This window comes from Plectropomus leopardus, chromosome 2 (assembly GCF_008729295.1).
Source record: "Plectropomus leopardus isolate mb chromosome 2, YSFRI_Pleo_2.0, whole genome shotgun sequence".
Classification (NCBI taxonomy): Eukaryota; Metazoa; Chordata; class Actinopteri; order Perciformes; family Serranidae; genus Plectropomus; species Plectropomus leopardus.
Window position 1 is genome coordinate 37,103,829 of NC_056464.1, and position 15,886 is coordinate 37,119,714.

The window sequence follows — 15,886 nt, forward strand, 5'->3', positions numbered from 1 at the left end:
TGTAGTGAAACTATCATTCCCCCATTGTCTTAGTATGTAAGTCTTACTCCTGTATTATAGTTAACTGATCTCTTTTTGACTTATCTCCTTATTTTTATCCTTTTTTTCCTTTATTAATATATTTCTTGGCTATTCTTTTTTAAAATTTACTTCTTAATTTTCTCGATGGGTCTTCATGTTGATGTTGCTGTGAGTGCTGTTTGTGCATGTTCATTTTGTTTTTATAAAATAATAAAAATAAACTTATAAAGAATAACGGTGGAAAAATTATACTTGTGCGTGTTTAGTGGTTGAGGCATGTGTGTCAGTGTTTATTATTTGGACTACATCTTTCTTTTTATTGTGTTTGTGTTTCAGGTGTTCTGAAAGTCAATATGGCAGTGTGTCTTCATTTTTTATTTTCTGCTGAAACAAATTAAACACTGCAGAGAGAGTGGAAAAGCAGTAGACACGTAGTGAAGGCTGCCACCTTTCTAATTGTGTCACTTTCTGAGTGTAAAGAAGTAATTTCTGCTTGGGTCAAACAGCCTCAGGGCGGCTGTTTTAAGAAGAAATGGTGGCATGTGATGACTGTTACGCTCAGTTAGGACTCTGCCGCAGATTTGGAGGAAATTTCAGATGCTTTGAAGACAGCTGGAGAAGCAGGGATTTTCAGAAATTCTTTGCAGGGATTTGTAGGTGAGCTCAGGGCAACACTGTGCCTGTGTTTATGCAGCTTTGCTTTTGTGTGTATTTAAAAGTGGGTGCGCTTGTTCGTGCCTATGCATGTATGAACAGACAGCTATAATAGCTCCTCATTAGAATTGGTTAATAGGCAGGAAATGACCACTTGGTGGAGAAGATAACAGTGAATTACATTGACCTTTTAGGGTGAGACACTTTAAGAGACGGACCGTGCAAACAATGCAGATGAAGTCTGACTCAAATTCCTCTTCAACACCAAACTAACGCTGTAATTAAATTACAAGTCACAAGAAGTTTTAGCCAGCCAATTTACTACATACACTCACCCATTAGAGGAGTACTTTGGTACACAGCCCATGTATGATAATGTAAAGTGTCACTGTCACATCCAGGGTTTCTATAGCATCTGCACAGGAAGTTACAGGTAAACTACTGCTAAGTCGTCTTTTAGGAAGGAAATTAACCCCTTGTACCCTAAGAAAATTGGCTTAATTTCTTGCAAAACCCTGGTGAGAAGGCAATGAGCGACTTAATAAGAAATATTATCAAGTTATTGGTGAAAAGTTATAAAAGAAAATCCATAACATTTGAAAAAAAAGGTAAAAAAGGAAAAAAGAGTTAACATGAAAAAATAAATAAATAGAAATATAGGGCCTGCAGACGCAGATCTATCTATATTCCAATATGACAATAAATATACTATAGTAGAGTAAAGTTTAGTTATTTAGTTATTAGCTCACTTTGGCAGAGATGGTGCAGCACAATGTCAAGTGCATTAAAAGGGAAACTAAACAGTTCATTCTACGGTGTCTTAAACTTTGCTTTCACTTACAAACAGCTGCAAGTGACACCTGCAAGTGACAAACTGCTGCGGAGGAAAAAATAAGAAGTCATGATAAATCCTAGCGCTGCGTCGTGTTCAAGTGCTCGCAAAAACATTGGATCTTATAGTGAGGACACAGAATGATAGTAATATGATGATGACCCTCATCAGCTACTGCCACACACACTCTGTCAGTCTGTGGAAAACACTGTTATCCCAAACATTACCAAGTGGTGTTTGTTCCTAACGCAAAGAAATGTTTTTAAGGTATCTGCTACATAACAATGTAGAAATGTATATGTACAATGTAAATGTACATTGCCAACATTTATTCTGGCGTTTGGGTTGAATATGGACTTAAATATATGTCAGTCTAGGCTGAATGTACTGGAAACTACTATAAACACATTTATGGGTACTATATTGGGTCGAATAATATATGACAGATCAGTTTATCTTATTGCAAGATGCTGAAAGTCTTGATGTTTCTAGTTTTACAGCACAACAGTGAGGGCTATGTTGCACCGCTCAAACATTTTCATATTCTCTTAGAGTTATTATTTATTGCCACCTGCCAAATGGCATATTGTGCCTGCAGGCTGCTGAGTTTGTCTACCAGGCATCAAGTCAAAGTTTGTCTTTGGCAGGTAATCCTGCAGACCTTTTATCATGCACTGCAAATATCTAGTTGGCTGGCAAAATAAACAAACAGGTGAGATGTGGATTCTATTATGGCCAGAGGAAGTTTTTCTGTCAGTGTGTTCTCGGGATGTCTTTAGGGTTTTGAATATTTCTGAGAGAAACGATGCATGTCCTCATAGTCATTATGGGATTGAATATGACACAAGTCAAACAGGATGCAAGAAAACAAGACAAAATGTAAACAGAAATCCAAAAGCTTGTCATAAGGAAGAATATAATGGGTTGAGGAAAGGAGTTATTCCTGATGTGAAATCTCTACTTACAGGTAATAAGAGTAGGAATAAGCATGTCTTCTGAAGCATGGTGAGGTGAGGCCGATGATGACAACAGAGCAAAACCCAGAAGAAGGACAAACACATTGGATTAGTTCATGGCTTGAATGAATTTTTGACTCGTTAACATTTTTAAAATGATAGGCTGCATGTTTCTTCCTCACGTGTTTCAGTTTGTCTTTTTATCCACCTGCTTAACCTGTCCATCTCACTTGTCTGTTTATGTGTCCTCATTTGAAAAAATATATTTTGCTGTCTATCAACTTTGGCCCTCTGGAATTTGTTTCATAAAGCTTTTACAGACGCTGCATGTCAATCTGACAGTTTGACACTATGTCTAGTTACGTGGCCATGTGCTGAGTTTTTCTCCGCTGTCAGTCAGGTCAGTATGTTTGTCTATATTTAGTCCACTTTATCTTGAAGCCATTTGGAGGCTTATCAGACCATCTACGGGAGATTTTACAGTCTAGTCGGAGCTAGCTGAAATACTCCACTGTAAATCAGTTTTGATGTGGTCAGCAGTCAATCACATAAATTAAAGGCAATAAGGAGCTCTATGGCGCATGAAATGATCGTTTCACTGATATAAAAAAAATTACACTTTTTTTTACAGGAGATTGGGCTGTTCGTTAACTTTTAAGAGATGAAAAGATCATATTCATCCATCATTCACTCTTGTGCTCCACGCTTATGCTTTATCACAATCCATGTTGAGTAATAGCAGACTGCTATTATTCAAGTGACAAAAAATTATGTGACAGCAATAAAACACCAATTCAAAATTTGCAAAAATGAAAGGTAATGAAAACAAAACAAGTTGAGGTAAAAAGAAAATTATTAACCCACTTAAAATAGTTAATAAATCAGTAACACATTTTTTTTTTTTAAATCAAGCTCTCAAGTTCAAATGACACAACTGCTTGGAAACTGAGTTGGAAAAACTTAATCCATTTATTTGTTACTGACTGAACCAACTGGAGACTGGAGAAATTTCACTGCCTATGCTATTTTCACCTCACAAGTAATGAACAAGCCAGTAACCCTAAACCTTTTTTAAATGTATTTTTTTTTTTATTTTAATAAATGAGTAATTGGGTTAAGTCTGTAGAGGAAAAAAATAAAGCAAAAATAATAATAATAATAATAAAAATACCAATAAAGTAAAATAAGAGTGCACACCTGATGCCTTCATCACCAACAGGCTGGTTGACAGATATGAGATGAGGGATGATGGAAAAGAGCAAAAGGTAGAAGATGAAAGTTTGTAAGAGGAACAAATGAAAGCAGATATGATTCTAAAGTTTGATGAAAAGTGTGTGTTATTGAAAATTTTACACTGCGTTTGTTTTTAAGGGATTATTCTCAAAAAACACAGCACTTGAATTATTCTTGTAATTATTATCATTATTATTATAATTTTTCTACTTTTATTTTTATTGTAGAATGTATTTGTTAAAGTATTCTCTGGAATTAAATAAACTGCAAAGTGGGTAAAAAACAAACAAATGAATATTAAATTAAAGAGAAGATAAACACATCCAAACTGAGCCAAGAAAGTTTAGCTAAAGTGTTTACACCAAAAAATCTTTTGTCCTTCCCTTCTGCCCTTTACTTGATAGCTCAGCCACAGATCCATACCGCTGCATTCCACTTGACCGATATCTCATTCACGCGTATGTGTATTTGTGTGTGTGTGTGTGTGTGTGTGTGTGTGTGTGTGTGTGTGTGACACTGGACTCCCTGCGGCAGCTCTGTAATGGCTTGTTGGCAACTTTTTCCCCTGGCATGCACCCTTCGTCTGGTGAGAGATTGGGATCTCAAAGTATCTAAGGCACACGCACACACACACACACAGACAGACACACACACACACACACACACACACACACACACACACACACACACACACACACACACACACACACACACTGCACCAGACTGAGTTTCAATACAAGGGGAAAGTCAAGCAGGCCTTAAAAAGGATCAATATTTCCGTTCCTATTTATAGAAGAGCAGACCTCACACAACAGCTACAGACTGCATCTATCTATCTGAAAAGCGTACTGGAGAATGATGACAATTACTGAATATCAGAAAGTATTCAAATCCTTAACTCAAACTGAAATGTCTTTTAGAAATTGTTGACGTGACCTCTGGACCACTAATGGAAGTTAAGCGCTGAGTTGAGCTTACGACCAGGCCTGAAGACCCCAAAGAGAAGAAATTAAGACAGACTTATGATCCAGATTGCCAGTTTTACTAAAGTAATGATTCCTCTGGGAAATACGCTGATAACTAAGATTCATTCACAGACTCAATAAAGCACCAGACAATGGAGAACCTTTATGATCTGGACAGTTATGAAACCCCCGACATGCTGTATTCCAAAAAAAGATACACTTAGGAAACCCACACACATCTCGCCAAACTGGGAGAGAGAACCACAGTAACTGATTACTTTTTTAAAAAATTCAAAATAAAAATGTACTTTAACTGAAATGTTATAGACTAGATTAATTAATTAGGCTAATCATTTAATTTTTTACTGTGACTCTTACAAAAAAATTTAAAAAACACACACTGCTCTTCCATTTCAACACTCTTTCTGCATACACACCTTTCACACGAGTCTCCTCACTACACAATACTTAACACACCTGTGCACAGACACACAGACCTCTCACTCATCGTTCACACTAAACTTTTTTCAAAAAACTACCTATACACACAGTGCGCGAGGACACACACATTCTCTGTCATACCCATAACCCTCTTTAAGGGCTCTGCTGACATTGTCCTTATGATATTAATAAAGTGCAGAGCGCTGAGAGCCCGGCTGTAAAAGCCACAGCCGTTAAAAATGGTCATAAATATTAATATGGTGTAAAAAAACACTCCACCAGGTTGTGCATGGTGCTGTGTGAGTGTGTAAGTGTGTGAGAGTGTGTGTGTGTGTGTGTCTGGGGAGAGAGACAGAGAGTAAGGGGAGAAGGTTTGTGTGATTGAATGGTGATGCATTTGATGTATTTGTAACAAGACAATGAAGGTAATGTGTTTGTATTTATGTGTTTTATTTAACGTGTGTGTATTAATGTGTAAGTCTAGAGGCGGGTTTCAATTACAGATTTGGACAAAACTTTTGTGATATTTTCAAAATGTCAATAAAACACAATTTCAAGATGACTGCATTTCCATTGAGTGATGTTGTGCCGCTTTCCCTCTCCTAATAACATTCCAAGCATGGCGATGGATGTCCAAAACAATAGCAGGTTTTATTTCTATTGCAGCTATCACACTTGCCGTCATTATTTCCAATCCAAGGCAACATAGACGTTTTATGCGAGCGATGACAGAATGGCGAGCCCCTTATATGTGGGAGCGGCCACATGAGGGATTCTGGGAGGTGATAGTCCACAATTTCACAGAGGAATTCCAAAACTTCCACATCATCCGCTCAACATTTCAAGAGTTATGAGATGCAGTAACACCTCTTAAAGCGCCTGCTGACTCATGCCCGAGGGAGCCAGATCCTACTGACAAGCACTTAGCTATAGCATCATGTGACTTTTAAAAGGGAAAAGGGTTTCCATTGCAGTTTTGCGAAATATGGCTTTTTCAAATCACCTAAAATACCACCTCATATGAGCTTAAAAACTTTCTTGCGATTCATCAGAGTTGTTTGGGAATGGACTTAGGCATATTAGGCGTAATAGAAATTCGCAATTTCAATTTGCACAATTTGAGGATTAATGGAAACTCGCCTCATGAGTGGACATGTTGGGACAATTATTTGTGGGTTCTGCCAAAAGTCAAAAGTGATTATTAAGTGATTAACAGTTAGCCAGTGTGGGCTGTGAATATATTGTTTTACACTTTTATAAAGGGTGGATTTCATACTGCTGCAGCACTGTAACAGCACAACACAGTGATACAGATCAGAAAATGGGTTACTATCGGTTACAGGAAGCTGACAAGAAGAAATTAGAGTCCAGTGAATGAAGAGGGGCGATGACTATCAGTCTCTGTGCACTTCCCACGTACAAGCACTCGGTGTAAAGACAGGCTGAGAAACAAAAAAGTGTCTCTCTAATCAGAAACTGACACCAACAGACTGACAGCCGCACCAACAGTGGAACCCTTCTGCTGTACCTATAATGCCTGGTGCTGATGCAGATGTCTAAAAAAATCTGCTTTCAGTACCTCTCTGAGTATATTTAACATTTCCCTGTTGCCAAATGTTTGTCATTAATAAGGGAGACAAAATAGATTAATTTAGTCCAAACTGCATAAACATTTTAGCAAACATTTGCTCCTCAAGTTTTCATGTAGCTGGTTGATGCTGGAAATCTTCAAAATAAAGACACCGACTATCACAATGTTGCCTTAAGTAAACATGTTTGTGAAATATAACATGATCGTGTGAACTTAAAAAAATCTTCTTTGTTGTTGTTGTCTTAAAAGCTCCTTGAAATGGCCATTTGAATGGCTTTATTTTCACTGTCGACCTCATGCTGCGCTTGTGTGTAACTAAAATTATAAACTCAACAGGTCTCCACATGTTGCCTTTTTGGCTGTTTTATCTGATCAAACTGTCTGTCGAATGGATACCCAATTGTTCATAAACTTAACATCGGTCTCTCAGGGTAGAAACACACAAAGCATCAAGCTGGGCAGAGCCGGCGGCTCCCATTCATTTTACATGAGGCAGCGGATCCATTAGGAGGAGCACAATGAGACAGCCAGCTGTGAGAGCCGGGGAGAAAGTAAAGTTCAAATCAAAGATGTCAGTTTCGGTTAATTTTGCTTTTGAAAAAAACATCTATTAAGCTGTAACTAAATGGTTAAGTTCGAAGAAAAAAACTCAAAATGACAGTCTGGAGCTTCATTGCCTCAATGTGCTGCATGTCTAAGTGCTATCCATTTAAAGGTGGTGATATTTTAAAATTTTGGCATGTGAAAGCCTTTTTTTTTATTTTATTTCAACATGCGAAGACATGACTACTGCTCACCCTCCAGTCTCCACTGATTAGCTAGTCGCTGTTTTGCCAGGGTCGAATGCGAGCTAGCGGCGCTGCTCATTCTGCAATTGTTGCTGGTAACTGGATGGATTGGATCTAGATAGTGAAATGAGTCGTTTGGTGGGGGTTTTGACGCTCACGAAAAATTATCCACTAAATTACAGACATTTTTTCCCATTGCATGTCAATGGGGGAAAATCTTTCGGGACCCCTGGGCATCACTTGACGAACCTGGACGTTGTGATTCCACTTTTGGCCACTACGTAAAATTTGCTTAAGAGTTTGGTACACTTCCTGGGGGTTTGCTATAGATGGACATGACCCATCAAAAATATCCTTGTCGGTTAACTGATTAACAGTTACCTTTGATATCCCAAGTTAACTGATATGTGACCTGGGGAAGGTGGAAAATTGTGGGACAGTAACCAGTCACACCCCAAAACCATTATAAAGCATGTTTACTTTGAATAGATGTTGTTTCTTGCGTTGTGCTTTGCAACACGTTGTTCAAATGCAGCTCCTGCTCTGATCCATATCATTGTGGGCCAAACCAGTTGGCTCAAAACTAAAGTGCATTTGGATTAAAACCACAGCAGTTCTTCCCACAAGTGGCCAAGATACGGAGGGAGGTGACACGTCATGGTGGCTTTACCAGTTTTTATGTAATCGTGCTCGCTGTGTCTAACGTCCTGCACCAACATCCTGTTTTGAAAGGAGCTGGGATTGTTTTAAGGGAAGAATTATGTCGTGGAGCCTTGAAAAGCTTTTAGAAATGCAAAACATGTTGGACTTTTAAATTCAATATGTCAACATGATAAACCAGGGATACTCAACTTGCTTTGCTCAGGGGCCAATTTGGCAAAATGACAGGAGAGCAGGGGCCAAACCCAGCAGCCTCATACATGTTAGCAGGATTTAAGCACATTTCTAAGATTTCAGGATATTTCTAGAATTTCAAGACATTTCTAGGATTTTAGACCATTTCTAGGATATTGGGACATTTTTTTAGGATTTTAAGACATTCTTAGGATTTCGGGATATTTCTTGGATTATAAGACGTTTCAAGGATTTTATGACATTCTTGGAATTTAGGACGATACTAGGATTTTAGGACATTTCTCGGATTTTAATGATTAAAGAAAATGTTAAGGAGCTCGAAAAACACCAGCTGTGATGTTGCAGTCTTTTTCTAGCTCTGGTGTCTACTTTATCATGAACACACACCTGCTCTCTCTCTCTCTCTCTCTCTCTCTCTCTCTCTCTCACACACACACATGCATGCACGTGCGCGCGCGCGCACACACACACACACACACACACACACACACACAGACACTTGTACTCTGATATGACGGCTGGGGCTTATCTTGGCTTTGTATGAATGATTTCTGCTGCAAACACACACAACCATTCTCACACTGATATGATGACTACAGTTTATCACAGATTTATATGAATAATATAAATCTGTAAAAAAAAAAAAAACACACACATACACACACACAACATGGATGTGATGTGTAACTTATCATGGCTCTCTGCTGGTTGTATCGGCCAACACTCCATCACACAACATTTCACCAAAAATACGATGGCTATCAGACCTATATATATGAACGGAGTGCCATGAAGGAAACCTTTTTTCTTTCTCCACAGGCTGAGTTAGATGAAAAATACCTTACCTACTGCATGAACACACACTTTCTCTCACATACACACGCCTACAATCTGTCATCTACACAACATACACCCGCGGGCTGCCATATGTATACAGTAACATATGTACACAAACGTGAACATAAGGCCATTTCCTGACACATGTTGCTTGCTGTCAATGTGGCTTATTAGCACCTCATCTGAGCCAATTCAATACACATGATGGGACAAACACAAATGTGTGTTGGTAACGTGTGCACAGACACACACACTCTAGCTGAAGGAATACCCATGTACTCTTGAGTCACACTTGTGTAATCAATGGGCAGCACTATAGGAAATGTTTGTGTGGAACTTTGCAAAGTAAAACTGGGAGTTTGTTGGAAAGAGAATTCATAGATATGTTTAAAAATGGAAGGAAAAAAAAAGAGCGCCATGTGCTCATCTCTATTTATCATCTAGTTAATTAGCGCTCCGTTACAATATGGATGTCAACATGCCATATGCATAGGGACACATTCTCAGAAGCATGCAAGAAAAATAATTATGACTCTATATGCATAAATGTCAAAGCAAATTAGTTATCTGTCGCCAAAACATTTCCCATCTATGAAAGTCTCATTAAATCTCAGGTTGGTAACTCTTGAGAGCATCTGAGTTTCTGAGAAACTGATTTAAATCATAGACGTTTTCACCACCAGGGTTTAGTTTTATGGTTCAGATGACCGAACGACAACTGGAGGTGAACACATCAACAAAGGCGGGCATGTTTATCTTTTGCATCTTCATTTTGTTACTGTGATAAGACTTTCTTTATGCCAGAATGGTTTTAAGAGTATTTTAACTTTGTGCAAGCATCTTATATTCATATAGAGGGGTGATATCACTGACATTTGTCTCCTACAAACTGTTTATATATTACTTAATAGTTTTCATGATGAAGTTGTGGTGACAACGCTTGGATTATGTTCAGAGGCAAAGTTTTTTTGATTCAGTGGAAAACTACATTTCAGCCAGTTTTCATTCTGAAATCGTCAAATAAGAAAAGATCCCGATGCCAAAAATCCCCTTACACGTCGGCATGATACATCACTGGATGTAACGCAGACAAGCTGTGCTGCTGGACGGTGTCAGCTGATAATGCGGCCGGGCAGAACCGTTCTGGGTGTTCATACACGGCAGCTGCCAGATGAATGGCACCTGCCGCAGCAGTGTAGTACACGGATGGTTGGCGTCAGTTGAGAATATGGCCGGACGAAACCTGTCACGTTCGCGTGACACGCTGTAGTTGAAACGCTGCTGGTTATGATGTAATGTAAGGAGCACGAAGGTCGTTATAGAGCGGGAGGGGCAGTGGATGGATCCAACAAACTCTGGACTTTAATGCAGGAGTCTGGTGTTCACTTCCCATCTTGATGTGATTTTTTTTTTTCCACAACTAATCATATGCCCTTGTTGCCTAATCCTAAACTATCCGTGCCAGCATTTGTTGACGTCCCGGTGGTGGCTGCTTTGTGCTGGTGTTGCCAAAATATAACCACATGCAGTCTGTTGTTGACATCACGGTACCTGCACTGGAACGTCAACAGCAGGCACAGAAGGATACTTGGAGTGTTATATGTAGATGCAGAAGTCCACTCCAAAGGGGCAGTAACTGACGACTTGGGGTGAGAATGTGTTGGTAGTTTCTAAGAGCTCAGATTCTACAATTTGTTTTCGTGTGTCCTCAGAAATACGCCTGCCAAGTGTGCTGTCATTCAGATGAACGGTTGCTGAGAAAATCAAAGTACATAAAGACAGACAGACTCCTTCCAAATTTTGTTAGATACTGAGTCTTTGGGGCAAACAACATCACTGCTCAGACAGGCTGTAAAAAACTCCACAACTCCACAGTTTATAGTACCTAAACCATTTATTTTGACAGGAAAATGTTAAAGTTATTACCAAAGATTTTGGAGGGCTGCTTCTACATTGTGAAACACCAGCAGTTTCACAAAGCAGTAAAATGTTTGCAACTTCATTTTTACCTCCAAATAATTTGGCTGTACCTGAACTGGGGATTTGTTTACAACCTGTCTGACAGTCTGACAGCTTGCGTTGCTTGCTCTAATAGTCTGCGCCATGCAGCTGTGTCTGGCGGTGCGTCTCCTTTTCTCAGCAATTAAACTGGAGAGTAAAATGTTATCATAACCAACATGAACGAAGCAGAACCCTAAAATTAAGACCCCAGTCATTTATCTTTGAAGCGTCCCTGCTCCCTGTACCAGTTTACATGTGTGCTCATACAGTACGTGATAGTTTGTACATCTGTGTGTGTCAGTAAATGGCCAACCATTACCCGTTATGACAGTGCTGTAAGTGGACCATCAAGCATTTATCTCAGCAAGCACCAGAGTCCATTATTCAACCATGTGTCACACATGCAGGATGGGGGTCAAGTCCAGCTCTGCATGTGTATGTGTGTGTGTGTGTCTTGATATGTGCGTGAGAGTGAGTGGGTTTCTGTGTCAGAGTAACACCACCAAATTATCTGTGAATAAGTACAAGTTTAGCATCTGTCAGCATGAAAGCACTCAGGACTCTCTAGTGAGTGTGTGTGTGTGTGTGTGTGTGTCTGTCTATGTACAGTATATCCTTCAATTTGGAGACTGAACGTCTCTGTCCACTGCAAGCACACACACATACAGACACACACACACACACACACACACACACACTTCAGACCACTTGGCCTTGTAAGAGCTTGCCATGTGCAGCCTGAGTCCATTCCCTGGGCTGACATCAGTTACTAATCGCCTCAATTCTCCTGTCATAGTCTAAGCCCCTGAGGGTGCAGTATATTGTCTGGAAAGAGGATGTGTCCTTTTGCTGTCTCAGTGCAGAGGTTCATCATTTATTTCTTGACTTTTTGGACTGGGTTGAGTGGATGTGGGAGTCATTTGAGATTTTACAGAAACTCTGGGTCAAGGCATTACGATAATTTCCAAATGAATCCACCGTCACAGAGGTGCATCTTCAAACATCTTTCATGTCCTCAAGGACAGATGCTGGTCACCAGATCAGTACAAAAGAATCAAATTATGGTGCCTCTCCTTTCTGTTCAACAACCTTCCTCTCCACCTCATTTTTTCAGCTTTGACATCTCACTTATTTAGTGTCAATTGATTTTAAGATAAAACTAGGAAAATAGAGATGAATAATAGTTTTATGAGGATAAACTATTATGAAGAATTTAGGATCAAGGTTTGGTCACTGCAAAAGCTTTGGATTAAGTTGGAGAAAATGACATTTGGTATATCAAGCATGTTACACTGAATTTATAAAAAAAACATCGTTTTTTTTCTCATGTGCGCCCACGAGAAATGGAGAATCAAGCAAAAGGTTGAAGTAGTTAGCATCCACCTTAAAACTATATCAAAACATCAATTTATAAACTATAAGCAGTATAATCCAAGTCTCATTTAACCCGTTTTAGGCTCAGTACTTCCCTAACACATGCATTTAAGCTAAAACACTTCTCCCTACAAGTAGCGCATCTTGACCTTGCCTACACACACACAAGTTTAAGTTTAAGCGATAAGATCCATTTGTTCAACTTATACTTTGCACTCAAATATCGAGAGTTTGACCTGAATCGATCAGAAACACTACCCATAAATGTTGCTTTTCAACTAAAAAAAAAATGTTCTGAGGGTTAAGTTACACTTTAGAAGTGGTCTATATTTTCAACAATTCATGAATGCCCGCCTTTACTGGATTCTTTGTTCACAGTGGAGGCATGTAAGAAAAACGTTTTCTGCATGAATTCAAGGTGACACTCCAAGAGTAACTGATACACAAATGGTCACTTTGCGGTCAAAGTATTCCTCTAAGCTCAAAGCTGCTTCAGTAATGAAAAACCCGTTAGATGAGGTTAAGGTGGGGTTTTAGACATTAAACTTTGCTCAATAAAAAGCCATTCGGGAAAGTTGGAATTGAACCTGGCTCAATTTAAGCCCATTCAAAATGACCTCCACACCATTAAACACACAGCATGAGTTCAATGTCACACATCTGCCTGACATTTCTAACCGTCTTTTATCTTACATAAATTTGGGGTTGGGGTAATTTATTCCTTTCTATTCGATTTTTTTTAGACAGTGAGGCTTTTAGGGCATTTTATGTGACCAGACTGCCCAAACTGACATCAGTGTCAATATCACCTTAAAATTCTCATCTGAAATTCACATCAAACTGCTTCTCCATCCTCCTGCAAGGCCGAATCACCATCACATCCCCGTTGCCCTCTGGTAAATACACAAGAATACCCTCCAATCTCCAATCTTGATTTTTTCTGCAACATTTCAAAAAGTACAACTCATGTTGCCAGCTTTACAAATCAAATGTAAGTTTTGATTTCACAGAACTAACTGTGCAGAGATGTTTGCAGTTTTAAATGCAGAGATAAAGCGATCGCTACCATGACGGGCACAGAGTGGATTGTCTTTGAGCCCAGAACAGTGTGGGTGGAGATATTTGTGAAGCGTCACATTTCATTCGGCGAGATATTACCACATATCTCTCTCTTAATCTCCCACCTCTGTTATATTTGTTGAAGCCAAATACATAATTTCTGACCTGCAAAGTCGCACTAATTATTAAACCCTTTTTCTAATAACGGGGGAAGCTGGCTGGCACGGTTCTCACTTCTGAAAACTCCTGCATAATCGCATGCTTTGAGGTGAGATGTAATCAATTATGCCAACCTGCTACTGCTATAGAAAGCAGCAGATTCTGCTTTTATCTCTCCATCTCTCTGTCTGACTCTCTCAATGGGAAATTGGGCTGCAGGTGTTGATATCTTTGCAAATAACATAACTCCTGACAACGCATCAAAAGCAAATGAGTGAGAAAGTATCAGACAGACAATCCAAACAGCTCTCACCATACAAAGGCAATGAGAGGTAAATGGTGATGCAATGATATTTGTTTTTAACGTGCACTTTTTTTTTAACAAAGAAAGAAATCAGTGAGCACAGATGGCGTGCAATAATGAAGTAAATGCACAGATGACTTGAAATACATGATCAAATATACCAGGGAAAGTCACCAAAAGCATCTCTTATTAGTTAACTTGTGTCTCTGTTAACTAATAATGACCTCAAAACTATTTTTAAAAGTCCTAATTACACATTTGCTCAAATATTGCTGTATTTATACAGTAAAATGGATTTTTAGCCAGCAAGGAAAGCAGAGAAGCATATATAAAAATGATGCTATAGATGCAAGTGCCTAAATAAATAAGGACTTTTCTTGTATTAGATTTTAAATAGAATAGAAAAACCTAAATTTTAACCATTTAGTGACACAATTCTGGCTCTTAAATGACAGCGAAAGCAGTAAAAACTCCAAATGCTTTCTCAGCACTAAAACAGCCAGCAGGAAATCACATGTGTGCCACAGATATTAAAATATTAGGTTTCACACTCATAAAGAAAAAGGATGTGTAGCTCCCAAAGCAGTCTTTTGAGTGTTGCCTAGAGCAGCACATTCTGTGGCTCTTTTCAACAATTTTGAAATTGTAACCATAGCAGTTACTGTCTGTATAAGCACGCTGTCAGCACATTATTACCATTAAAAGGTACGGCAGAATGTGTGCTGTCCCATGCTAAAATTGAGTTTTATTCCAAAATTATAAACATGAAATTCTTCCCAAGTCTTAAAGGCATAGTTTAGATATGTTTTTAATTGGTTCATATGGGGCATTTATCCATATTTTGTGTGTTAAATACAGAAGATGTCAGTCGGCACGCCTCTATTTGGAGAAGCAGGCTGGAGTTTGACACAGAAGCTAAGCAATGTACTGCTGTAGATGGCGGTCAGCAACAAAATGTATTTTAGTCTCCAAAACAAAGTCTGACTTGAAAAAAAATAAAAGATTAAATATATGCTATTTTGAGAATATTTTTACTGCTTTACCTTTTTTGCCCACTTCAATGAGGAAGCACTTAACAGCTTCAGTTCATTATGTTCTTGTCAAAGCCACCAGACTCCACAAAGAAAAATAGTCATTTTAGCTTGCTGAACACCAAAGCTGCTGCGATCAGGTAGTTAGTTTGTGTTATTGTGTGACTCTGATGAATCTGAATTAACCCTTTTAATGGCTGAACTCACACAATAATACAAACAAACAAAAAAAAAATACTAATAACCGAGGCAGCGTTAGATCAGCATCTCCTATGTAAAGCAGTGTAAACCCTTTAAGCCTAGTTCGACATCAGTTTTCTTGTCCTGCATTTAGACGCCTCTCACAAGCTATTTAACCATTTAAAAACACTCACAAATTGGTTTGATTTATTTTAAATAAAGAAATTGGTAAAATATGAGAACGAAAATTACCTGAAAATTAGTTATATAATTAGTCATATTATTTTAGGTTATTGTCTTGTTTGTTTTTGTTTTCTACTTTTCTTTTTCACTTATTTTCAAGTAATTTCCTTGCAACTTCTTACTAATTTCTCACTGTTTTTTGTGCCATGTGTTATGAAGTTGCCGATAGCGTTCTCTCTATGTTTTTGAAAGAGGTTTCAAGGGGTTACATCATTGTTTTTTTCTCAGTGGACTCTGGCTCTGAAGAAAGTGATAAGAGCTTAATTGTCCTGTTGTAAATCACTCTAATATTAAGGTAAAGCAGCAAAAATACTCTCAATATAGTGTACATTTGTTCTACACTATCTGACATGTTGGACTCC

General features: G+C 38.5%; 1 protein-coding gene across 1 annotated transcript in view; it reads right to left on the reverse strand.

Moving 5' to 3' along the window:
• Positions 1 to 15,886, reverse strand: part of ptprt (protein tyrosine phosphatase receptor type T) — a 436,976-nt gene that overhangs the window by 125,120 nt on the left and 295,970 nt on the right. The window contains exon 19 of the mRNA XM_042510188.1: positions 2,473 to 2,502. Coding sequence (XP_042366122.1) covers positions 2,473 to 2,502 — 30 coding nt within the window. The remainder of the gene's footprint in view (positions 1 to 2,472; positions 2,503 to 15,886) is intronic.